The sequence below is a fragment of the Lissotriton helveticus genome, chromosome 4_1, assembly GCF_964261635.1.
Source record: "Lissotriton helveticus chromosome 4_1, aLisHel1.1, whole genome shotgun sequence".
Classification (NCBI taxonomy): Eukaryota; Metazoa; Chordata; class Amphibia; order Caudata; family Salamandridae; genus Lissotriton; species Lissotriton helveticus.
This window is the reverse complement of record NC_136063.1, coordinates 1624727558-1624755381: the sequence shown is the minus strand read 5'-3', so window position 1 is coordinate 1624755381 and position 27824 is coordinate 1624727558. Positions and strand designations below refer to the sequence as shown.

At 40.2% G+C, this 27824-nt stretch overlaps 1 protein-coding gene across 5 annotated transcripts in view; it reads right to left on the bottom strand.

The window, feature by feature from the left end:
- PDE1C (phosphodiesterase 1C) overlaps nt 1-27824 on the bottom strand; it is a 1852914-nt gene that overhangs the window by 34059 nt on the left and 1791031 nt on the right. For all 5 annotated transcript variants that reach the window (XM_078688253.1, XM_078688254.1, XM_078688255.1 and 2 more), the window contains one exon: nt 7130-7195. In XM_078688253.1, the coding sequence (XP_078544379.1) occupies nt 7130-7195 (66 nt within the window). The remainder of the gene's footprint in view (nt 1-7129; nt 7196-27824) is intronic.

Genomic DNA, 27824 nt, shown 5'->3' with positions numbered 1-27824 from the left:
CAACACCATTTATCAAGGGTGACACTATCCATCTTCTACCGGAGTCTATACCTTATGTCTTGATATTAGTAGGAGTACCCACTTTGTGCCTGCTACAAAGGAAATTTGGTGAAGAACTCAAAAACCAAGTGGGCAAATGGATCACACAAAGGACATGCATGGTAAATCTACAATCCAAAGGCATAATAATGGTCAGCTGGATAGACATCCTCACTTGGTGGAAGATCTATTGTCCAGACTCAAATTTGTGAATCATGGGAGTAACATTAGAGCAGTTCCTTTGGGCTATTTTTACAGACCAGCTTGTCCTCCCCTCTCACCAAGGAAACCCCCATACCAAAAGTAGAACAACATTGCCAGCGATTCCAGTAAGCAATTATTCCACTTATCTATCTGATTAGAGGAAACAGACGGTCTTGCAATTTTCACTAATTTTAATTCCATACTCAAAGAAAGGGAACAATCAATGCATATTAGTGGAGCAGTTAAAATTACTGACATGACAGCCAAGGGAAACCACAATTGCATTAATGTAGACATTGGATCAGTCACCACCAGGAGAATGATATACTAGTTTCTTGGACTATAGCCAACTTGGCTAATAAACCAAAAACAGAGGGCTGGACGAAATTTGTAAAGGGGCCCATATAGCCTGTTTATAGTATACATGGTTTTGAGATACTTTTGATATAGACAGCTTCACCTCATTATGTACAGCCGTTACATTATCTAGGATGGAAAGAGCAAATTGTGATTTGATAGTCCTGATTTCTACTGCTTTTCCTTTTAGGAGTATCAAGACATCCCTTGTCTCATCTTTCTGCCAGCATCTTTTATTAGGCTTGAATATTACCCTGATTTTTTTTTATAGTAAACTATTATTACATTATTTTTTAGAGTGCCACGGTTAAGGTCATAAAAGATGTGGTCAATGCACTGGGGAGTTTTCTCTCTGATAAAGTGAAGGATATATTTGGCTTATCCTGTTTTAGGTAACCCCTATAATAGCTGATAAAATCCCTCCGAAAGGCAAATAGCCCTCACCAGTGTAAACATATGAACACTAAAAAAATACCTTCACAATCACAAACTAAATGCCATTCTAAGAAAGAAAAAGGAGAGCAAAAGAGTCATTTTTATTTCTTCCTGAAGGGGCCAATACAATGTAGCATTGTTAAACAAAGTAGCAGCAAGAATGATTCAGCTTGAGTTTTGTTGTTTAGGGATGTCACTAAAATATTGTTTCTTCTTCCTTTTGCTTTTTCCGTTTTGTGGTCCTTGGTCTAAAGATGCAGAGTTTAGAAGCATGTTTTAGGTCGTATTTAATTATTTTTATAATTTGTAGAGAAACAGGAAATATCAAAATCATATTTGACATTTTGTCTATGTTTGATTCTTTCACTAATAGGTACAATGGCTGGTTTCATAAAGAATATTTCCAAATATGTACTATCACATTTACCCACACACATAGAATGGTTAAAACCCTTTGATATATCAGCCCCCTTTTCTAGCGAGCCAGTACTGATAGTAGGTGAATTCCAAAGGCTTTATACATTGAGTACAAGGTCTAGTGACAAGTATATGTGAAAACAGTGCTGTCACCAAGCTTCTGGGATATATGTGAAAACATGACACCAGACTTTTGGAAAACATGGAACACAGTATCACTTGGGATCCTGCTGCAAAAGGTTCTTACCAAGTTCAACAGAGATTGGAGTAATATTGTTTACATTTGCATTGATTCAGCTGCGTGTATGAAAAAGTTGTATGATCATCTGTCAAAATCGATACCTGAGCGGAAGTGCTTCCCTGTAAGAGATCCTTGCCACTTCCTAGATGGTATGCTTATGAGCTATTTATTGTATGGGAAGGAGATTTTAATCTTTACAAATATACAGTAGCTCTGAACAAGACTTGGGGCTTCGATGACTCCTCTGAGGAAGATGTTGGACAATTTAGCCATTCTTTGTATGTCACTACTTTGAGTAAGCTAGCTTTTAAATATAACCGGAAACGTATGGTTCCAAATGCCACAGGGGAAGGTTGTAACTTATGCACATTTATTGGACTAAGAGGACAGAGTAATATAGGCCATATATTGGTTTTTAGAAATCAAAGTGTAGCACCAATCAATCTGGTAATAGGGAAACATTGTGTCAGCAATCATAATCCTCTTTTTCTAACATTATCGCTGAGTTCCGGTTTGAATAGTAATACATACTATAGAACACATTAATCAAATTAGGCAAAATACTGTAATGATTAAATGGTTGGGAGTTGATCCTGACAACTTCATGTCAGAGCTAATTAGAGGAAATAAAGGTTTTTTTCACTCCTACTTTAAGATAATGCAGATAGTATCACAATTGTAGATGAACACATTTCAATTCTCAAACCTGTTAGCCAACATCTGAGCAAAAGTTGTCAGAAGTAAATAACAATGGCCAAAGGGGAGTTTTGATCATCAATGTACAAAGGCACACAGGGAATTAATCAAGCACTTACATGCTTATCCAAGGGATCGGGAAGCCATCCAAAATAGTAGAGTATGATACAAATGGGCCCTTAACTTAAATTTATCAGATACCACTTGAGTTAGCCTTGTACAGGCTTCTGATACCCTAATAAAAGAGTTGGTTACCCTAAAGACAGGTCCCAATGTTTGGCACCTGTGGGCATTGCTAGCAAGTCTTCTGGAAAAGACTCCCTGAGGTGCCTACCATTATGCGTATATGTCTTTTGGTCTTGCCTCAGCAGCTGCTGCAGTTCAGAGAACAATGCAGCATGTGCTGACGGATGTACCAAGTACAATGTGTTTCAAGATACTATCTTAATTTACAGCAAAGACCAAAAGGAACATAAAACTGTACTAGGAAAAGTATTATTTAGGCTTAGGGAAGTGGGACTCACCATTAAGAAGGAAAAATGTCAGATTGGGGTGGGCTCTATGGAGTATCTGGGCCACACAATTTCCTAGAGGGTATTAAGCTCAAGGTAAATCTTGTAGAGGCCATTGAGAAAACAGTATCTTCTTTGAATACAGAGGAACTGAAGTCGTTTCTATGGCTCTCCGAATGTTATTAGTAATTTGTGAAAAACTATGCATCCATTGTAGAGCCTTTATGTAATCTGTTGAAAAAAGAAGTACCTTTCACTTGGAGTGAAGTTTGTCAGTCAGCATTTGAAGCAGTAGAACTGAGTATAGTAAGCTCAATCGCTAGGCAGGTTTGACCCTAGCAAACCCACAGTTTAACTACCAACACTAGCAATAAAGGCTTAGGTGCCAGTTCAACGCAGATGGTGGACGGAAGAGAACAAGTTGTTGTATTTGCGTCACGTATATTAAGGGGTTCAGAGATACACTATTCAGTTGTCAAAAAAGAGGCCCTGGCAAGCTGCTGGGCCATAAGACAACTTCAAGTTTTTCTTGTGGGGCATACCCTTCACAATCGAAATGGATCACAACCTGTTAGTGTATGCTTTCATGAGAAGTTATCCGAAGTAAATAAGTAAAGAGGTAAATAACAAGGGCCAATGGGGCGGTTTGATGATCAATGTACAAAGGCACGCAGGGAATTAATCAAGCACTTACATGCTTATCCAAGGAATCGGGTGGCCATCCAAAATAGCAGAGTATGATACAAATGGGCCATTAACTTAAGAACGAAGAATTGATCAGATACCACTTGGGTTAGCCTAGTACAGGCTGCTGATACCATCAGAAAGAATTAGGTATCAAGCTAGAGCCCAAGTGTTCTAATCATATTATTTTAGCGGACCCTTCACTATGTGGCAATGACGTTTGTGTAATGATTTTCCAGGTGTGTTTTCGCAATACGCGGGGTTGTTAAAAAACTATCAGCACTCTACAAAATTGAAACCTAAGGCAAAACCTATTACTCATAAAATGAGGCCTATCCCATACCTCATGCAGGATACCCTAATAAAAGAGTTGGTGAACCTAGAGAAAGGTCCCAATGTTTGGTTTCTGTGGTCATTGCTAGCAAGTCTTCTGGAATAGACAGTAGACTGTGTATTGGTCTGAGAGATGTACATGCAAATATATCGATCAATAGACATCCTCTTCCCTGCATTCATGAAGTGTTGACATTAATAAAGGATGCTAGTTGTTTCCGCGTTCTAGATAATTCCTCTGCTGGCCATCAAGTAGAATTGTATCCCGACTCATGTCATCTGACATCTTTTGTAACTCCCTTAGGAGCATACCAGTATGCGTGTATGCCTTTTGGCCCTGCCTCAGCAGCTTCTGCATTTCAGGGAATAATGCAACATGTGCTGACGGATGTAACAAGTACAATGTGTTTTCAAGATATCTTAATTTACAGCAAAGACGAAAAGGAACATAACACAGTACTAAGAGAAGTTTTATTCAGGCTTAGGGAAGTGGGACTCTCCATTTAGAAGGGAAAATGTCAGATTGGGGTGGGGTCTATGGAGTATCTGGGCCACACAATTTCCTAGAGGGTATTAGGCTCAAGTTAAATCTTGTAGAGGCCTTTGAGATAGTATCTTCTTTGAATATAGAGAAACTGTAGTCGTTTCTAGGGCTCTCCGAGTACTATTAGAAATTTGTGAAAAACGATGCATCCATTGAAGAGCTTTCATGTAATCTGTTGAAAAAAGCAGTACCTTTCACTTGGAGTGAAGTTTGTCAGTCAGCATTTGAAGCAATAAAACAGAGTATAACAAGAGCTCAATCGCTAGACAGGTTTGACCCTAGCAAAACCACAGTTCTAACTACCAACACTACCAATAAAGGCTTAAGTGCCACTTCAACGCAGATGGTAGAGGGAAGAGAACAAGATGTATTCATGTCACATATATAACATGTTCATAGATACACAATTCAGTTGTCAAAAAAGAGGCCCTGGCATCTTTCTGGGCCATAAGACGACTTCAAGTTTGTCTCGTGGGGCATAACCTTCATGATCAAAATGGATCACAACCCGTTAGTGTATGCTTTCACCAGCAAAGGCTCAATGAGAACCACACCTTGGTTATCTCATTGGACTTTTGGTCTGGTGGGTCACAATTTCAGAGTACAGTACTTTCCAACAATATACCACATTTCCTATCTCGAGCCCCATCAGACCAACCAGAAGACAATTTTGAGGATGTAGAAAGAGAAGTGGTACTTAAACTTTCAAGCATAAATAAGACTGGGAAGTGTGCATGCTGAAAGTTGAAGTAATGAAACAGCTTATGGAACATATACAAGAAGGGTGGCCCGAATGGTGCTGTGGTGTTCCCATGGGGTTGGAAAAGCTTTGGGAAGTCAGATTCAAGGTGCTTATCCAGGAGAATGCTGTTTACCGATATGAGAAAATTATACAGCCAGTAGAAATTAAGGAGAAAATAAGAGATCTGGCACACCAGGGCACAGTCTCACCAAGAACAAAGTGTGTTTGGAGTACTGGTGGCGGGCAATGGACACCATGCTAGAGGCAAAAGTTAAGAACTTTCCAGAATGCATAAAGAGTGTCAAACCCCATCAAATCAGAAAGCCTGCCCTATCCCCCGTAGTGGTTCCTTTTACCCTATGGACTAAATTTGCCCTTGACATAATCGGGCTATTTACCTAAAATCATTATAAGAGCCATTAATTCTTGTATTGGTAGAATACCATACACGATGGATCACAGCTAGATGTGTACATCAATTAAACACAGACACTGTTCAATTTTCTCAAAGATTACAGTTTGGAGGAAGGTAAACACAAAATTCTTATCACAGACAATGAAGTACAATTTACCTCTGATTTCATGACAGAATTCATTAATGAACTACAGATACAACACCATAAAACTGCCTTGTATTACCCTGTGCAAATGGACTAGTCAAAAGAATGAACAGCATGGTAAAAGAATGCTTGCAGAGGGCAGACGTTACAGCTATTTCTGGCAAGTTAGCACTACAGGAGACTCTATGGGCATACAGCACAACACCAAATTGCATCACAAGAATCTTTAGTTTTGTGTCCCTTAAAAGAAGGAATCCTACAGTTGAATTGTCCTATTTTGGGGAGCAAAGAAGGAGTTTGTGTGAGGTGGGCAGGGACAAGGTATCTGAGAAGATATCTGCACATCAAGCCAAGTACAAGAACAAGTATGATGTAGGTAAACATGTGAAGACTCTTTCGCTTAACGAGTAGCTCTTTCCAAACCACGTAGACATGATGGATCCAGGTGGAATATCCTAGGTGGGAAGGAATGTAGTAAAGCTAGAGAATGGTCAAATGTGGGGCATGGACAAGATTGTTCCTCATAAACCTGCTCGAGTAAAGACACATCTAATAGTGGATCATGATCCAGGTAATTAGCCAGGGAAGGATGTAAGGAGTCCAGAAAAACAAAAAGGGTACGCTATGCTCCATTTTGGCAAAAAGAATATGCAATGACGTAACTACCTTTCAAAGTATATTATTGCTTTTGATGACTCTTGCAAACCTTTGTACGTATTCTCTTCTAAGTACTGTATTTTATTGCTCTTAACATATTGTTGTGTTGAAAGCATAATCCAATATTGTAGTTTAATTTCTCCTGAGAATTAGTTTTCACGACTTGTTTCCTTATCTTGTTATTTTGTATCAGCATTGAGTTTCTTCCATGCATATGGAGATGTCTTATAATTATATTCCCTTGGTATGTTCCTCTCCCCCTCTTCCTGACCCTCACTTGGAGTGTTCCTAACAGCTGTTGTACGAAGGTTCTATGCCAAGCTTCAGCTGACTGGAACCTGTGAGGATGCATAACATGAATAAAATACGCTAAATTAATTGTATCTTGATCCTTCATTAAAACAACATGATTATTGTTTTAACTCCTTTACCGCGGCACAAACTCCGCCGCAGTGCAGGACTTCTGAAGAGTGGGTGGGACCGCGTCGGCCAATGGACGTGCGCTGCACTACCAGGGTAGTGCTGCGACAGCTGTTGGCCTACACGCACAGCGAAGGGGTTAAAATTAAAACTACATTGGAAACAATTCTTAAAAGAGCAAAGGATGCAGTTCCTGCAAGCGCCACTCCAATTCTCTGTTAGCCTAAAAACAATGACAACAACATTTACAATTTCACCGTATTTCCTAGACCAATGGTGTCATCTCACCTGGCAATTTTATCTGGCTTGCTGCTGGATCTGGGCTTGATGTATCATTTGAAGGACGCTTCAAGCCTGTAAATGCAAATACAGATAGTTTTCGATTAAGGTAAACAGGATTGCTTTGGAGAAATTTTGGCATGGTAGGAATACAGTCAAATAATCAAATCAAAAGATAGAAAAGTAAACATACATTTTCACTATGTGGTAATTTCCAGGTGAGAGTCCTTAGGCTTTCCTGCCACATCAGCGGGCTTACTTTAACGAAGAAGTGGGGTAAAAACGCAAGTTGATATCATGCCATACATTAGGAAGGAGCAATACAGTAAGGATTTTAAAGTAGATTTCCATTGAATTTGTGTCGTTGTAGTTGGTGATGGGGAAAAAACACAGAAAGCACACTCATTAAACTCAACACTAGAAGGCAAACCAGAATTAGATACTGTCTTTGTGAGTATTTACTGAGGACCGAGTCTGAAAACACAAAACAAATGTTTAGCTGGTTAGTTACCTGCATACCTTATTTGAGACCTATCTCTAATTTCATACTAAAGTAGAGCATCTGTGCAATTAATGTATGGGAAGACTTCCATCAATACAGGGAAGTACACAAGCTTACTACTTTCAATAAACAGAACTATCTTTGTCTATGCCTGCCCCTATCAAAATATCCTAAAGAATAAAGTAGCTAATCAGCATCATGGAGAAAGGCCTATTGCACGTCCCACCTATTACACACATCATGCAGACTATTGTCATGAGACTATAAACTGTTTGGAAGGGTATCTAATCAATCCACTGTTATGAAACAATATTTGAAAAGAAGATGCAGATTATGGCAATGCTAGAGAGTATGTGGTTTGGTATACAATATAAGGAACGGTTTTATGTAGTCAAATTCAACAGCCTGTGAAAGGTAGTTGGGGACTAAGAGAAACTGCTGTGGGATGGTTTTACTTTGGTAAATATTTACAGCAGAAGTGGCACCTGGAGAAGAGACATGGTTTATCCGTTTGTGTGCGCACCCCATATTTGGAGCACAGGGCTCATGTGCATGCATGGAGAAAAGATGACTGGGTAGTTGAGCATAAAGTGCAAGAGCAGAGTAAGCCATCACTTAGGGGCTGATTCTGATGCAGGTTGGAAATGCTTCCCGACCGAATCGGGTTGGAAATGGTTGCCGACCCACTCGGATCGGGAGAGTCTGACCAACGGAGTACGATGCATCCGGATGCTTCCAGGTGCGATTTGGTTGGACTCCTTTTGACTTCAATGGGAGCATGTGTTCCTAAACGCATCATAATTGGGCCCTGGGTTGCTCCCGATCCTATTTGGAAGGAGCAAATGCCATTAGGAGGCCATTCTAACCGCATCAGAATCAGGCCCTGGGTGGGAATGCTTTCCTTACCGCATCAGAATCAGGCCCATAGAGTGAAGGCTGCATGAGTTAGACCAAACATAATCTGAATTATAAAAACTGGTGGGAAATGTCATTCTAGTGACCAGTTACCAATTAGGAAAGGTCATGTCAGGGGTTGTAAGTGCTATATGGATTCACTTACAGTTACAATTAATCAGTGATGGAGGGCCTAGCCTGATATTCTTTATTGTATCCCAAGGCAAGAAGTGTCCCTAAATTGAATACGTCTGTTTTTCAGGCACTTCTTGAAGTTCATATTTTTGGACTTTGCTTCAAGTTTGATTTCCAAGGTTCTCCCTCAAGTGGTCAATGTTTTTCGCCGCAGTTGCAGGCTGTCATTGGAGGGATACAATACTTCTTGCTAGCAAAATACAGCGAAATTGATAATGATCCTGCTAAACATCAGAGACATGCTTGATAGTATTGAATGCATGAAGGGCCTAATTCATCTTAATCCTCCTGAATAGAGACAATGGCCTACTCTGGGAGACTAACTCAAGATGAGGATGTGGGCAAGATGGAATGGTAGATTAAAACAGTTAGTCAATTAGGGGCAGCTATATTAATTAGCAATAGCCTCTTTTGCAAAGCCTTGGAAGTGTAAATACTTGATATAAGACAGATGACAGAAAATCATTATTTATATTTATGTAGGAATAAATCAATATTGATTTGTTCTGTTTTTGTCCCTAGCAATATACAAATAGGGCTCCTGTATTGTATTGATTTTCTGCTTACAGAACCTGGCTGTGATTGTTGCACCCAGAGTGAGTTCACTTTCTAATTATATGCACACTCCACATTCTAATACATGAATCACAGTATAATCTTTCTACCGTTGTTGACAGAGTACAAAATGTGACATATAAAAAGAAGGGGTCTCGGATCTCTCACTCACTGTGATGTGATAAACCTTAGACTTAACCAAGATTGCTCCAATTCTACACCTTGAAAAGCTCCTACAGAAGACTTTAAATATACTATCTCAAAGGCAGGAAAATGTCCCCACTTCAACCAAGACAAAGAGGAGCTACACCTGGCCCTGACTGTTTGCAGCTGGAAATCCTGTCTAAAGAGAGAGTAGATGTATGGCAACAGAGATCTGGCTGCACAACAGCCGATGTTTTTCCAGCTGTCACGCAGGGCTGTCATTGAAAGCAGCAGAGTAACACTACAATATTGGCCACTGCACTGGGGATGGACCGTGCCCTGCTTCCAAGTGGCAGTGGCATGATGTCGCACCTCACTGGCAATGGGTATATTTTCCTGCTGTTGAATATGAGTCCTTTACATCTTCCTTTTTCGAACTCTTTACTGCTTTCATAATTTGCCTCTTATGAGTTAATCCTTAAGGAATTGGGAATGACCATGGAGCCATAATATTGCCATATCAAATTCTCCACAGTCTCTCCTTTCCTCTGCAGATTTGTTCCACCATTTTCCATTTTGAGTAGGTGCTAATTCAGAGCATGGGAGCTGATGCGGGACAGGGATGCTATGGGATTCCTAGGAGAGTAGTAGACACCGTTGTGCCTGGTAGGAAATTCTGTCCCTTGCCCTACAAGTGGATTGGATTGGACAGGGAGGCAGGCCAGAATGCACTATCAACTCATGCCTAAAGTTATTTTACAAGCTCAATTTTCTAGCAGGTGAAATCCTATCCAGTGTTCCTGCTGCAAAATCTTGGTGCAGGAACACCAAGCCTGTTTAACAGGGCAGAGAAACATGCAATCTCATAAATAAACTCCACCAAGCATTTATATAGATCAGTACCACAAGAAAATTATAATACAGAAGGCCAAATTAAACTTAGACAATTCAAAGGTTTGTGTGATTGGTACTAGATGCCTGCCAAATTTAAGAAAGGAAGGGCTTAAATATGATTCATGGTTGAGTGAATGGTTATGACTTCAGCTGAATGCTCTGGAGCTACCTGAACGTTTCAGCTCACTGGTAAGATTTTGGGATTCGATTCCTCTCACAAAGTGAAAAAGCATCCTAAATAAGTGGGATTGACCATGCTATATGATTTTTCAGGAAATAATTCATAAGCATCTATTCAAACTACGATGATGGATAAGTGAGTCCTCCTATGTAAGTGGAACCAGCCGCTGAGCAGCATCTACAACAAATGTGACCTGAAATGGCACAATTAGCAATTTATGAGCATCTGATATACTGGGAAAAGACCAGGAATATAAGTTCAATTCAGTTTTGTTGCAATTTTTGAACATTGTGCCTTTCAACACAACTGATCTATGCATTGCTTTGGCATGCTGCTCCAAGTAACAGTCTTATAGGATAAAGACATATTAACTGCAGATTAGGCTGCAGGCCCTGGCCTTTGGCCAGGTCCAGCTGAAGACCCACCGCATGCGCCCAATCCCTGTTACGCAAGGCCTTCAGTGTGCTCATCCAGGGTTTGCAGCCGGGCATGGCCCATGACCAGGCCCTGCAGTTATTACCCTACTGACAACCTACTACAGTCTATTTCTTTATTGAGAAAAGCTCTGTTTCGTCAAAATATCCATTTTCTGGATGGGGCATTTTTTAATGTTTTTTTAGTTTTTCCAGCGATTTTTTATAGAACGTTTGCTGGAAAATGGCCACTTATGAACTGTTTAACTATTTGTTCCTTACAGATTGAACTTCGTGTAATGATCTTCCATCATTTTATTCCCAAACCTGGGATTCTTCTCCTTGTCCTTGCATCAGATGACTGGTATCCTGTCTGCACTACTACAAGCACCATAGGATATAATCAGTCAATCAATAAATCAGGGTTCTTGTAAAGCGAGACTACTCACCCGTAAGGGTCTAAAGGCGCTGAGGGAGCAGGGGGTGGATCTGCGTTTCAGTCAAAGTGCCGGGTCTTGAGGTCCTTCCTGAATTGAGGCAGAGACAGCGATTGCCTGAGATGTAGAGGCAGCTGCACTTGTGATAAGGTGAACAGGATATTCGTCACAAGTGTGATGGATATTAACCCATCTGCCAAACTCTAAATCAGGCCTCTAGTGTCCTCTCTCTATGAGAAGCCAGAATCCAGTGCTGAAGAGTGGAACACTTTCTATTTGCAGTTCATGAGCTTGAACTATAATGGCCACTGATGTAGTTGAGTGAGACAAGAGTTTCTCCTGGCTCAACCAGGATCTGTCATGTTAGATGTTGGGGGCATATTTATCATAGGGTTGAGTAACTTTTGCGCCATGCAACGGGATGACAAAGCAACAAAATTCTTAAGTTTGATTTATCAACCCATGCAATGCCACCTTAAGTGGCCCTGAGTGGCTTAATAAATCCAGTGTAGCACAACCCAAATCGCTGCCTTAGGTTACTCTGCACTGGGATGATGTTCTATGGGAGGAGCGTGGGTGTTTCCAAGCATCCACCCATGGATTCTGAAGCATTCCATTATTTACCATTACAGGTAGACCTGGGAATGTGTCAGAATGCTACACCTTCCTGGGAGAGGCATAACAAGGAGAAATATCTTTATTTCTCCTCATTATGTCCTCTTTACATGTGTACTGAATTCTGCAGCACACATAGAATGATGAAAATGCCTCAGGGAATTGTTTTAGTGCCAGAAGGTGTCCCTTCCTGCACAAAAACAATCCTGCTTACAGTGAAGGAACCCTTGTACCAAGGATGAATGTGTGCCTGCATTGGCGCTTGGCAGCATATTGTACAACTGTGCTGGGAAAAGACAGGAATGCGCCGTATTATGTTAAATTGTGTAAATTCCAGACCTTTCCCAGTCACGCAGAGCATCATGACTTGCTGCGCTTCATGAGTTTTTGTTAAACATGCCATGGCAATTATAGTGCAATGAGCGCTTAGAAATAGTTTGCACAATAAAGAATTTCCAGTAAGAAGAAACACATGATACTTCTGTGAAATTTGGAGTGATAAGTTTCAGAGTGAAATTGATGGAGCAGGGGAGAAACAAACATTTTTGTACCCCCTACAATGTTGTCCCCTCATAACTTTAATAATATTAATTGTGTGAAGCATGTAAACTAATCAACGAAGTACACCATGTATCAGACAGAACACGAGGAAAAACTAACTGCTATTTGCGAAAAATAGTATTTACTAATGAAATATGAGTCTAACTAAAATAGAGCTGTAATGACTACAATTAACCCATGTATTTGCGCTTGTGGTAGAAATGTTATCGTGGCAAAAGAATGAAAATGGTAAGTAAATATGCGTATATGTTGCTTCGTTAGGTAACATCTAACAGGGGAAAAATTAGAAGGTGGGAGGTAAACAGAAGGGTTTGTTTGCTATACCTAATTTCTGTTATGTTGGTTTTAAAAATAGTTTCCATTTTGGCCTGAGAGGCCTAGTCTGAAAAGTGGCTGTTGCAAACCCATATGGTGGAAATTAAAAATGAAAGATGGCCCCCATTCATGCGTAAAGAGAGAATGAAGTCACAAGTGAATGGCCTATGCCCAGAGCAAGAGATTTCAAGGCTAGCCTGGCCTACAGACGAGAATTGTGCCAAAGTTGTCCGGATTTAAAAGCCTGGGAAAGTATGAACATTGAAAACTGAATGTGAGGAACTAATACAAAAGGATATACAAGTACACATGAGAAAATTTGGTTAGCTCATCGGAAACTGTGAAATGATTTTGCACTTTTACGAACTGGTTTGAGCAAGAATGCCATGAGGTGATCATCACCACCCCTCCAATGGACCAATGAGAGATGAGCAAAGCCCCTAAAAGTTTAAATTTTGAAATCAGTTAGTTAGTGAAAGGGTAAAAAATGGCTTTTGAAAAGATCTTGGTGTGTGGCTTTTTACTTGGCACCACAACATGCTGTCGGTTGGGACGATTTTTTCTTTATGGTGCAAGAGACTTTGACATTTTTTTGACTTTAAACTTTTGATGGGGAAGCAAAACGATATTTGTTGCGGAGATTCTTTGTTGGGAGGGAGACATCGAGGAGGTTAGAAAAGACAGTCTTTATTCTGCTGCTCTATCATTGCCCTATGGTCAAGGAGTAATGAATTTCTTTTTATTTTCCCGTGCTCAAAATGTATTACTAAATGCTTAATGTACTTGTTTATTAAATCCTTCGCAATATAAAATCCCTCTTAATGATTTAGATAAAATCATATCAAATATAAACTCGAATCTGTGATTATTAAACTTAAGCCAGGTTAATTAGATGTTAGAAGTTGGGGGAATAATGTGATTGAGCTGGACTTAAATCGCCATCAACTGATTCCTACTAGTTGGTCCATTGACCAAATAGCGGAGTACCTTGAAGCTATTCTCTATGACTTTTGGGTGATGTATATGATGTATAAAGTTACTGTATAGAATAATAATGCATGTCTTGCAGCTTGTCTACTTATCACTGATTCAGGGGCAAGTGTAATCTGAAGGGAGTGTGTGTGTGTGTGTTTATGTGTGACTCACGGTATTATGGGCCCCACCGATGAGTAGAAATAAGCTGTTCCTGGACTGGTGATATAGATGGAAGGTTTCAGTATAGAAGCGCTGCATCAGTTTTCCTCGTAGCAGAGATATGGTTTCTATAGGTCGGTTTGGAGATTATTGATTATTGATGTTTTACGTTTAAAACTACATGTTGAGTTTGTATTGTGTTATATATAGTCGGAAATTTGAAGCTTCCGGGAAGTAGGAAGTGGATATATGTGACATGGGTAGTCACATGGAATTGTGCATTGTTTGATTTCAAAATTGTGATAACACAGGAAGGTGTTATGTTAGGGAATTCTTGTATGTATTGAATTGAGTGAAATAGCGACAGGTATTCTTGTGAAACTCTGGCCTTAATTCTCAGGAGCAGTATAGTCTCCACATGTGTTTTATCCCCAGAGAAACAGGTTTGCCTCTTGCTTGTTAGAAGGGTAAGGTAGAGGGAAGTGCTACTTTATCGGCGAAACGAAATTCTGTGGTAGGATAGAGGTAAACGCTGCCTACTGGAAATAAATTCTTGTGCGTCTGGACAAACTATCTCTTCGGTTTAGGGAAACAGACAATGTAGATTATTTTGTGTAGTAACTAATTGATTTTTTATTAATAAAAAGTCATAAATACAGTGTAGATACATTTTGTAAAGGAGGTGCTACAAGAAGCAAGAGTAGAACTGACATCAGCAAGAGCTAGGTTTAGCTAGTTGCGGAAGACGTGAGCTATTCTGAGTGGTACGTTAGTGTGTTTTGCGCTGGGATAGGTCTGCGTGAGTGTGACGTGAGCCGTTTTGATTGGTGCGTGTAGGCGTGGGAGAGGGGCAGGGGATACTCTCTATGCTGGGAACAGGTGCTGTAACAGGAACAGACTGACCAGTATACTTCTTTAGACTAGGTTTTATTTTTATGGTACGTCTGGTTCTGAAAGTCAGTCTCTCTCTGGCAAACTCCAGCTTATCCGTGATGGTGGTGTCCGGGGGGGCTGGATTGACTTCTGGGGCTGTCTTCCCAGCTTGGGTCCTGTGGTAGGGGTGTCTTCAGGGCTGTCTTCCCGGTTTCCGTGTCTCCGGTACCCAAGGAGAAAGAAGACCGACAGAGGGAGGCCGTTAGTCACTTATCTGATACTACCATATCCCAATGGGACCCAGTGTGTGTGAGGGAGCACCGGTGATAGTCATAAATTCACACGTGTTTGTGCTCAGGCAAGGGGGGGTGAGGTGAGGTAAGCGGGTAAAGGGAAGGGAGGGTAGCGGTTCCAGGGAAGGACACAGAGAAGGCACTCACAGGGGTTTTAACACTATGTACACGGGGCACTCTTCCTCCCCACCCAGGTTGCCCAACGCCGCCGTACGTGAGCAAGCCACACTCCTCCCTCGGGAGCGTGGCACGGCGGATCACGGGTCGTTGGCCTCCTGGCTCTCCTCGGCTCTCGGTCCTCCCGACTTCTCCGCCTTCTCCTCCTCTCGCCTTCGCCTTCGGTCTCTCTTCGTCTTCTCCGTCTCTCGGTCCCGCGGTGACGTCACACGCCGCATACAGGGCTTCCCCTTCTTTCATCCATTCGGGTCCTCCTACGTCAGCCGGAGGCGTGGTATCGCTGACGTCATCATACGCCCACTTAAAGGAGCCGGTATCGTTTCCTTCGTCTGTCACCGGCTGTATTCCCCAGTCTTCCCTCGAGGTGCCAGTCTGTGGGGAAGGAGGGGAATTATGATCAGGGGTCCACCAGTCATCCCGGCCTCCCGTCCCTCCCTCGTTACAGTGCGTTAGTGTCTTTTGTGCTGGGATAGGACAAAATATCAGAGTAGGTTAATAGAAAGTGTACGACTTGGTTTGAAGCGAAAAAATTCTGAGGAAAATGGGTTCTTATTATGGGCAAGAAAAAGAGAAACCTTCATGGTTTAAGAAAATCAAGAATCTTTTTAAGAAAGACAAAGAAATAGTCACTAGAGATGGAAAAGTGCTTCCTCCGCCGAAAACGCCTGCATCATATATGATGTTAAAATATGGCTATCATACTTGCATTTGGCAAGAAAATTGGGTGAAATATACTAAAGACAATGGTGTGTTGGCATTTGCAGAAATAGATTTCTTTGGCGCAGCAGTGATACAATATTTAAGAGATAAAATGATGAAACTTGACCCGAGACCAACACAATCTATGGCTTTAATGGAATGGGAAGATGAGATGTATGAGAGAGAAACAGAAAGATTCTGAGATTCTCGAGAAAACCGATATAATACAAGAGGATTATGGGGATCTACTCCCAACAGTAGAATGAAAAGTTGGAGTTTTGCTGATATGTGGGATGTATGTATCCTGTCAGAGCAGTGGACGAGACAGTAGGAAGAAAATGTACAGAGAAGAGAAAACATGGAATACCAGAACAGAGAGGATGTGGAATCAGTGATACAGAAGATGAAGTTATGGAGGATATTTTAAATAAGAGACACTCTCCATATCAACAGACTTCTGCAGTGGTGACACCAAATGCACCGCCAATGGAGACTGAAATGAATAAAACCCCAAACAGATATACTGAATTAAAAAGGCAATTTGAACAACAAGAAATAACACAAACTATAAAACCTAGTACTTCAGAATTAGAAAAATCAACAAATGAATTAGCTGAGAAAATAAAAGAATTAATGAGAAATGTATAAGCTGTAACTGTACCCGTAACTATAGGTCCTGTTATACCCGTATTGGAGAATCAGAAAATAGATGAGCATTAGTTAACAATCCCTTTAGACTCCAGTATGCAAAAAGTACGAGAAAAATGTATCCTGACCTTAATGAGATGAACAGTACAATTAGAACAACTCCACCTGTTGATTTAACAATGAATCAAAGTCCAATATATAAAGTTCCAATGGGATCTGAATCGGCAACTGAAACCCCAGAAAGAAGTATGAATAAAATAGATTTATCTAAAACTCCAGTAGGGCCAACATTAGAAGAATTAAACAATTGGGTTAAAACATTACAAATGAAAGATACAGAACCAAAGCTTTTGGATGTAGTAAGATTAAAAATAGACATTGAAGAGTTGATTATCGGAACAATTGGTACTGATAGATTAAAATCCTATCAAGATGCAAGGCAATCTTTATGTGCAAAAGTATAACTTGGAGAGCCAAGAATTTTAACGATAAATTAGAAGAAACAGCAAATGAATTAGGAGTAGAATTTGCAAAAATTAAAAGTTACAGAAACCCTACAGAATAGATTTCACTGAGAAAGATATAGAGAATTTGAATACATCAGGACGATTGGCCCAGATAAAAGAATTGATTGTATTATTGAGAAAATGGGAGACATAGATCGAAACACTTGATAAAGCATCACTAGCTTTTCCCGTCAAAGAAAAAGAACCGGTGGTAGCAGAATATCCAATGAGAGGAATATCAGGAGGAGGTTATGTACATGTGCCATGGAGTAGACAAGACTTATTGTCATTTACAAATTATTTTCCAAGATTATGAGAAAAACATGTAGAATGATATTGACAAGTATATAGGTTTGTGAAAGTTTCAGAGGTTTTGTGAAAAGATTTCGATTGATTCTTTGACATAGTTGTACTTACAGGTTTGTGGACAGAGTGTAAAATTACTGTTGACTGGCCGAAAAAAGAATATCCAAGAGATGCAATAACAGGAGCTCCAGGTCCGGAAGTAATGAGAAAACATGAGTAGGTCATACCTTTTTTGAAAAATAAAATTCCTCCAAAAGAAACAGATTGGGTAAAAATAGATAGGACTATTCAAGAAGCTAAAGAATCTGTGCATGCTTATTATGAGAGACTAATTCTAGCTTTCAAACAATATAGCGGATATGAGAATTTAAGTGAGAAAGATATGAGTAATTTTGCATATCAATTTGTGTTTGGATTACGACCTGAAATTGGTAACATGATAAAGCAGCATATGATGTGTTGGCAGTCTAGTACAGTTGATGATGTGTTGAGGTATGCAAAATATTGTAGTGATGACATTGAAGCAAGACAGCGTAAGCTTAAAGAAAAGGCTCTGTGGGCACAAGTGAAAGTTGCTGAACAACAAGAAGCTCAAGTGATTAATCAAGCAAATGAAAAAGGTCAGACTAAATCAAAATTTAATATGGGTCAAATTAATATAGATGAGGCTAAAAAGAAATGGCCATGTCATAATTGCGGCAGGATAGGGCAATGGAAGAACAAGTGTAAGTTACCTCCAAAAATTAATACTGAAAATAAATCATTGAATCCACAGGTGCAGAATGAGGTGACACCAACAAAAACCAACAGAGAGTCTACAGACACTAACAAAGTACCCAACTACAATTACACAATATTACAGAGAACTATCTTAGAATGAGTTCCCATCAGTACACCATCGAGACCGCCCTTCATCATCTGGGATCTCTTTCGACACTAGTGCCTGCTGCTGTTAGAGGTGAAAAAACCTGCACTGGCCTGATGACGAGCCATGTACCAGGAAAAACCACAGCAGTTGTATTTGATGTGAGAAAGGCGTGTCTAGTGGAATACTGAATAGCAGTGCAGTGAAAAGGTGTGGGTGAAAAAGAAAAGATAAGAAAAGGAGTTCTAAAATTAGGTAGTGTTCAGGGACAACAAATTTAATAACCACCGTCACACTCCTAAATCAATAAAAACAGTGCAAATAAATGGCGTAACAAATAACCACTTAATAGTTGTATAAGGTCGACATGTTTCTGCAGTCTAAAAGAGTCTCGAGATCTCGTGCTGCTTCCTCAGGACCAAAAAATGCTACTGCTAGATAAAAAATAAATGAACCATATCACCTGAATAGTGTAGGTAACTGTGTAGCCATCTTCCCATCCTAAATATAAGAAGAAAACGTGTAAGTATTCAAAAAGTAACTGAGTACTGTGTGAGGTATATACAAAGCATGCAATTTACGCATACAATGACATGTAGAACCAGTCACAAGAACTTATTGACCGGCACAGGGGCTGTCTAAATCAGTCACCACTCAAACAATTGAGTATCTTAAAAAAGGTTCACTCACCCACTCGATGGGAAGGAAAAACCCCACCTCACCTGGCGCGAGCTCAGGTAGATGGATGCACCGCACTATAAAGAAGATAACATAGATAATCATTATTGTAAATAACACCTGCTAGTACTCCCGGGCAAACTGGCTCAAGCGTACGCCACATCTAGCACCAAACAACGCAACCCAAGCAGTCAACAATCTGGCTGATTACATCTCAGTGTTACCACGAGTGTGTTCCAAGGAGCTGTAAGAATCCACAGCCTCCCCTTCTAATTAAAGCATTTTTTTAAAATTATGCACAGGTAGCTCGTGATAGTACTCATCTCTGATGCTGCACCTTACAACAATAGCCATAATCCCCATAAGTCTAAGGGCAGAGATGCTTCAATATAAAGACACATGTAAGGGCTACAAGCGCTCGTTTCTGTTCACAGCCGTTTCTGTGAACCATCGGCGAGATTGCGCTACCAAGTTCATTGCGCACCCAGTTCGCCTTATTCACTTGCTCCCATGACAAATACCAACCAGTAAAACAAATCAAGGCTGGACCGCTCACCTATCCGTCGGTACACCGGTCGTCCCTCCGAGCTCTATCTGGGGGAGGAACCGACTCGGTGTACCGGGAAGTCTAGAAGATAACATAGATACTTTGTATTATGCCTCTTAAACGGGTGTGGAACTACATTTCCCATCCAGGCCCAGCGCGCATCACGCTGCGGGCGATGTCATCGCGGCAGGCGGACGCCTGCACACGCCCCCAGCCTCACGCGGAAGCAGTTTGTTTACTTCTAGACTTCCCGGTACACCGAGTCGGTTCCTCCCCCAGATAGAGCTCGGAGGGACGACCGGTGTACCGACGGATAGGTGAGCGGTCCAGCCTTGATTTGTTTTACTGGTTGGTATTTGTCATGGGAGCAAGTGAATAAGGCGAACTGGGTGCGCAATGAACTTGGTAGCGCAATCTCGCCGATGGTTCACAGAAACGGCTGTGAACAGAAACGAGCGCTTGTAGCCCTTACATGTGTCTTTATATTGAAGCATCTCTGCCCTTAGACTTATGGGGATTATGGCTATTGTTGTAAGGTGCAGCATCAGAGATGAGTACTATCACGAGCTACCTGTGCATAATTTTAAAAAAATGCTTTAATTAGAAGGGGAGGCTGTGGATTCTTACAGCTCCTTGGAACACACTCGTGGTAACACTGAGATGTAATCAGCCAGATTGTTGACTGCTTGGGTTGCGTTGTTTGGTGCTAGATGTGGCGTACGCTTGAGCCAGTTTGCCCGGGAGTACTAGCAGGTGTTATTTACAATAATGATTATCTATGTTATCTTCTTTATAGTGCGGTGCATCCATCTACCTGAGCTCGCGCCAGGTGAGGTGGGGTTTTTCCTTCCCATCGAGTGGGTGAGTGAACCTTTTTTAAGATACTCAATTGTTTGAGTGGTGACTGATTTAGACAGCCCCTGTGCCGGTCAATAAGTTCTTGTGACTGGTTCTACATGTCATTGTATGCGTAAATTGCATGCTTTGTATATACCTCACACAGTACTCAGTTACTTTTTGAATACTTACACGTTTTCTTCTTATATTTAGGATGGGAAGATGGTTACACAGTTACCTACACTATTCAGGTGATATGGTTCATTTATTTTTTATCTAGCAGTAGCATTTTTTGGTCCTGAGGAAGCAGCACGAGATCTCGAGACTCTTTTAGACTGCAGAAACATGTCGACCTTATACAACTATTAAGTGGTTATTTGTTACGCCATTTATTTGCACTGTTTTTATTGATTTAGGAGTGTGACGGTGGTTATTAAATTTGTTGTCCCTGAACACTACCTAATTTTAGAACTCCTTTTCTTATCTTTTCTTTTTCACCCACACCTTTTCACTGCACTGCTATTCAGTATTCCACTAGACACGCCTTTCTCACATCAAATACAACTGCTGTGGTTTTTCCTGGTACATGGCTCGTCATCAGGCCAGTGCAGGTTTTTTCACCTCTAACAGCAGCAGGCACTAGTGTCGAAAGAGATCCCAGATGATGAAGGGCGGTCTCGATGGTGTACTGATGGGAACTCATTCTAAGATAGTTCTCTGTAATATTGTGTAATTGTAGTTGGGTACTTTGTTAGTGTCTGTAGACTCTCTGTTGGTTTTTGTTGGTGTCAATTCTGTTCGGGGGATCCAACTTTTAGAGTCTTTAAACAACCCCTGGGACCTCCTTTTGTGTATAGCAGAATGAGGTGAATCAGCAATCATTGCCACAACAACAGGTAGTTACTTAGCAGAGTCAGGTGCCACAACTATTTCTTCCACAAAGTGGAAAACCTCAGAGATACAGTGCAGAGACAGGATACTACGGAGGAGAGCAGGTAAAGAGATTGCAGTGTGCAGCTGTTTCTCAGTATTGGTTACGACTGGACGGAAATGAATCAGATGGAAGTTTCTGGCGGTGCCAAGGAGAGGAAGTGGAGTGCGTGCTTGGCGCAACTCTAGAGGTAGATCAGTCTGGTCCCTTTGTGGATGGAAAGGTGAATGGCGTAAATGTTACCTTCCTAGTGGATACTGGTGCTACCCATTCTACAGTTAGATCAGTAGAAATTCCAAACCTTCCTCTCTCAGGAGAATACATCCAAGTTGTAGATGTAATGAATAGGCAGATTCAAACCCTTCTCATACAACCAGTGGAGGAGGAAATAGGTTATTTTAAAGAAATGCATCGCTTTGTGGTGTGTGCTGTAAATTTGCTTGGACGCGACATACTCTGTAAAATGAATTGTGTCATTTAATGTACCCCAGATGGCATTGCTTTCCAAACAGCAGATAATGATTTTTTATATAAAGTGACCATGTCAGTAATTGATTGACATGGTCAGAAAAGAGTGAAATGTTCCCTGTATTTGACAAAGAGAAGATTCCCATTGAATTGAAAGGAACAGTTAAAAGTGAGGTGTGGGATTTTATAGGAGAAGATATAGGTTTAATGAAAGGAGTAAATCCTGTAAAGATTACTGTTAAAGAAAAGGCAGCCTACCCAAATACTCCACAGTATAAATTGACACCAGAGATCATTGAAGGAGTAACTCCAATAATTAATAAAGTGATTGAGCAAAGGATTTTAAAAGAAATAATGAGCAGTCCATATAATTCACCTATAATGGGACTGAAAAAGGCAAATGGAACCTTTAGAATAGTGCACGATTTGAAAAAGTTAAATAAAATTGTTGCTCTATCTTGTCCGATTGTGCCAAATACAGCTGTAATCTTATACCAGATTCCGCATATTGCAGAATGGTACACCGTCATTGACTTGTGCAATGCATTCTTTACAATACTATTACACCCTGATAGCCAACACATTTTTTTTTTTACTCTTTATTAAATTGAAAATCAGGGCAAAAAATACATTCAGAAGATACACATTAGTGGCTGCAATGAGAGCTGTCAATTAAGGCAACGCTACACATTCCCACAACAACAATTTAGTAGGAGCAATACACTTGACCCGCATCCCCAACCCCTCCAACATTACAGTGATGCTATGAGGATACATCATCTGCCTCGAGTTCAGGTGGGTCATAGATATATCCTCTAAACTTGTTCCATGCTCCCCATACCTTCTCCCATTTTCAAGGACAACCACAGTGGATAAAAACCGCCTTTTCGGCCACCATTGCCTCGTCCATATCCTTGCACCACTTCTCCCGACCCCCACAAAATAGCAATTTTGCGCTTAGCAAATGTCATACCTAGCATCGCCCAATCCTGCGCTTGGTGGGTGAGATCATTGGGCTCCCACACATTTAATGGACAGCGTCTTGGTTCTGGCAGTATCGAACTGTCCACAGTCTGCGATATAGTATGCATTACCTTAGCCCACCCAACAAATTTTTGCTTTCAGGTTTGGCGAGCGTATTTTGGCATGGTGCCGAATTCCTCAAGGGTATACAGAAAGTTCTTCAATTTTTAATCAAATACTGAAAAAATCCCTAGAAAGTTTGAAAATGCCTAAAAAATCTATTTTTGTTCAGTATATTGATGACCTATTAGTGGCATCAAGGACCAAAGAAGCTTGCATTTCTGATGCCATTGTATTATTGAACCACTTGGCAGAGGGAGGACATAAAGTGTCTCCATCAAAATTGCAGTTCTGTCAGCAAGAAGTACAGTATCTAGGTCATAAGATTAAAAAGGGGATGAGAAAAGTGACCACTGAAAGAATCAAAATTATAAAAGGAATGAGTCCCCCAAAGACACAGAAACAGATGAGACTGTTTCTTGGAATGGTTGGTTACTGCCGACAGTGGATAAGTGGGTTTTCATTGATTGCAAAACCTTTACAGCGACAGACTAAAGGGGATGTGAAAGATTCTATAGTACTGAATGAGAAGGAGATGGAAGCTTGAACAATTGAAAAACAGCTTATGCGAAGCGCCAGCGCTAGGTATGCCTGATTACGAGAAAGAATTTGAACTGTACTGCAGTGAAAGAGATGGGTGTACGCTTTCAGTTCTAATACAGAGGCATGGAGGAATGAGAAGACCAATTGCATATTTTTCAGCTGTTTTGGATCAAGTAACAAAAGCATTACCTGGGGGTTTGAAAGCTGTAGCTGCTACCAGTGTGAGTCTGGAGCAGAGTGAAGGCATTGTGATGGGATATCCTTTCAAGGTTTATGTCCCACATTCAGTTGAAATACTCTTGACCCACACCAAAACTCAGTTTATGACCAATAGCCGTTTGACCAGATATGAGAAAGTGATTTTGGGTGCAGACAATGTGACGATTGCCAGATGTGTAAATGTGAATCCTTCAACCTTATTGCCTGATGCATTGGATGTTGAAGTCAAAGATGACATTGATCATAAATGTCTGGATGTACTTGAATATTGCACTAAACCATGACCTGACATTAAAGATGAACCTCTGGAAGAATCTGATTATGTGATGTTTGCGGATGGATCATGTTTGAGAACAGATGAGGGAATTTTGAGTGCTGCATATGCTGTGTGCACAGTGGCAGCTATAATGGGAGCGTCCTGTTTGAAAGGAATACGTTCATCACAAGTTGCTGACCTGATTGCTTTGATTCAAGCTTGCAAACTGGGAAAGAGTGTCTGAATTACCGTAGTGACTGATAGTCAGTACAGGTTTGGAGTTGTGCACAATTTTGAGTAGATATGGTCTCAGAGAGGATATCTGACCTCTGCGGGATCCCCAATAAGGAATGGTGAGTTTGTGAAAATGTTGCTTGAGGCGATTCAGCTTCCTAAAGTGATTGCGGTTGTAAAATGTGCTGCTCACCCGAATGGAGACGATTACATCACTGAAGGAAATACATTTCCAGATGTGATAGCTCAATATTGTGCTAGGCACATGACATCAATGAATCGGGAGAGAGAAAAAGAACATGCTTCTTGTCCTTTAATGCTTACTAACATAGTGGAAACTTGGCAGGAAGTGAGGCAATTACAGGAAGAAGCGAGTGATTAGGAAAAAGACAGATGGATAAAAGCAGGTTGTAGACAAAGAGAGGAAGATAAAGTTTGGGTTTACAGAGATGAAAGACCAGTCCTGCCCGATAGCATGATCTGTAACATGGCACGGATGTACCATGGATAGGTCCACATTGACAGAGATGCAATGATTAGACTTTTGAAACAAATGTGGTATAATCTCAAGTTTTGCATAATTGACGAAAGTCTTTGCCAGAGATGTCTTATATGCCAACAGTTGAATCTTGGAAGGAAAACAGTTGTGAGTCTGGGATCCATGGGATGGGAGGAAGGCCCTTTTACCAGAATGCAACTTGACTTCATCAAAATGCCACAATGTAACAGATTACGTTATGTTTAAGTGATTGTTTGCTTATTCTCTTGTTGGGTGGAGGCTTACCCATCTCGGAGAAATGATGGAGTGACAGTAGCAAAACTATTGCTATGGGAATTTATTCCTAGGTATTATTTTCTAGTGACAATTGAAACAGACAAAGAAAGTCACTTTCAGAATGAAATCATTCAATTCATATTTGAGGCATTGGACATTCAACAGAAATTGCATTGTGCCTACAGACCAGAGGCTTCTGGGGTGGTTGAACAAGTGAATGGAACAATCAAAAACAGATTTGGGAAAATGTATTTAGCCACAGGACTCAAATGGCCGGATGCTTTATCACTTGTCCTAATGACCCTAAGAAGCATACCTGACAGGATAACAGGTTTGAGTCCTCATGAAATACTGATGGGACGAGTAATGAGACAAGCATTTGTACCTGTCAACAAACTGCTGACTATAACTGATGATCTTATTTTGGACTATTGTAAAGGCCTGGCTGATGTGGTCAATTCTGTGTTTCACCAGGTTGGAACTGATGCAAGTACTCTTGAAAGACACCCAGCGCATGACTTGAGCCCTGGAGATTGGGTAGGCATCAAGATTCACCGAAAGAGAAACTGTCTGGTTCCACGTTGGGACAAACCACGTCAAGTGATCTTGGTTACCACCACAGCAGTAAAGTGTGCAGGTGTGAAAAAGTGGATTCATGCCAGCCACACAAGCAAATTTCCAGAACCTGAAGATCGACATGGGATTTGACATCTGGAAGAAAATACTAGTTTAGATTCTGATGGAGAAAGTGAAACAAACAGAGTTCCAGATTCGGAAGCTTATATAATTGAAATCCCAGATCTTGAAGATCGACCTGTAAGTCGACATCTGGAGATATTGGACAACAGTTTGGAATCTGGGAAGGAACAGAGCCAAACCGATGAAATTAGGAACATCACAAACAAAACAGAAAGCTCTGAGAGACAAACTATTGATGAAGAGACTGGTGAAAAGGAAATAATTCATGATGAGAATGAGACTCCAAGCACCAGCTATGGAAAAATTCCTTGAAAAGAAACTGAATTAACCAAAGAGGATCAAGCTTCAGTTGTAAAACCTGAGATCACAAGGTTCAAGATAAGAGGAGATGAAGTAAGGTCTGAAACAGAATCTGATGAAAGTGAAGGTGAAATAAGCCTAAGGAGAAGCCTAAGAAAAAGAGCTTGGAAAATTGAACGAGAGATAACAGAGACTGAAAATAAAAAACCAAGGAAAGGAGATAATTGGCCTAAAGAAATAAAAGGACTAAAATTCAAAATAATAAATGTGAATAACAATAGAGAGGAACAAGTGAATGAGATATCAAGCCAAGAAGATCAAAATAAAGAGATTAAAGAAGATTTGCAAAGGTAAAAAAAGAGTAAGTAGACCTCATCTGAAATATAAATCACCTGAATGGACATATATTGCACTGCCTGATATTGAAGAAGTGGAAACAGTCAAGAGAACAAAGGTGAAACTAGTAAGTAAAAAGGACAATAATAAACTGTGTTCATACTGAAAGAATAATTTTTAGAAAATGTGAGAATTGAAAAGAGAATCATGCAAAAGAGCAATTGACTCACAGGACATACTTTAAAGTGTGAAAAGAGACATTATTTGAACCAAGTTTATAGAAAAAAAGATGTCTGAAAACAATACTAGAAGATCTAGATGTGGCTCTTTGCGTAAATGGTGTAGAATGTGGTTTTACTGTACAGGTTTATTAATGCTCATATGGTTTATATTAGCAATAATTATTCCACTTACACTGAATTTAGAACATGTTTCTGAGATGAATAATAACACGAATAATGAAAAGGTAAATAGCATAAAGAATGATGTAACACTGGTAGATAATACAACATTTCATGGTGATAGGTCAATTAATTATTTTTTATAGGAATGTTTTTTCAAGATTACTTTATGAATATGTACAGACGATGCATATACAAGACTGTTATGTGTGCATGCAACTTCTGGCGTCTGTAGCAGAAGGTGTAACATATCATCACCTTCCTTTGACTTATGGAATGTCCTGTAGTGTATTAGCTAGTTTATTTTATAAAACTGGCAAATTAAAATATTATTATTCTGATGTAGATTAAGTTTTTGCTAAACTTTCTATAGTACATGGACTGATAAAGTGAAACCAGCTGAAGTGTTTGGTGAATTCTTTCTTGAAACAAAAGAATTGACTTTAGAATATGCTTTTAGATATAACCTAACATGTAAATTGAGAAAAGAAGAAAAGATATTTTTAGAAATGGCTGAAGACAGAAGAATTAAGTACCAAAGAAAAGCAACTGCAAGTAAAATGAAAACACCCCCATGGAATTTTGATGAAGGGAATTATGTTAAAACTGACACTAATGTGGCAATGGGATTGGATATTCCACAACTAGGGAAACTGTGCATTCAAAGAGATAACACTATGTATGATAACTATTTTGTGGGTGCAAGTAAATGTAAAGACACATACAGAATTACAGGGGTATGGGGTTTCAAAGGAGGAAATGATCCAGTATTTCCAGGGATTTATTTTATATGTGGAAACAAAGCTAATTAAAGGGTTGCCAGACCATTGGTATGGAACACGTTATATGGGTCTGGTCTTTCCAAAGATTTTTCATGTCGATAGGGGAACTAAAGGAGTTCATGAGATAGGTAAACCACTAACACATTGAAGAAGAGAGAATTTTGATGAAATAATAGGTGACATTTTTGGAGCACTAATACTAGCAGAGGGAATATCATTTAATGCAAATAGAATTCGGAAACTGTCAACGATAGAAGAATGTTTGTCAACAAATACGTCAGGAGGATTTTTGGGGGTAAATACCGAAATGTTTGCCATGAGAGCTATGGTGATGCAAAACCGACTTGCTCTTAATATTATATTAGCAAAAGAAGGAGGAGGGTGTGGAGTATTGAACGTGCAATATTG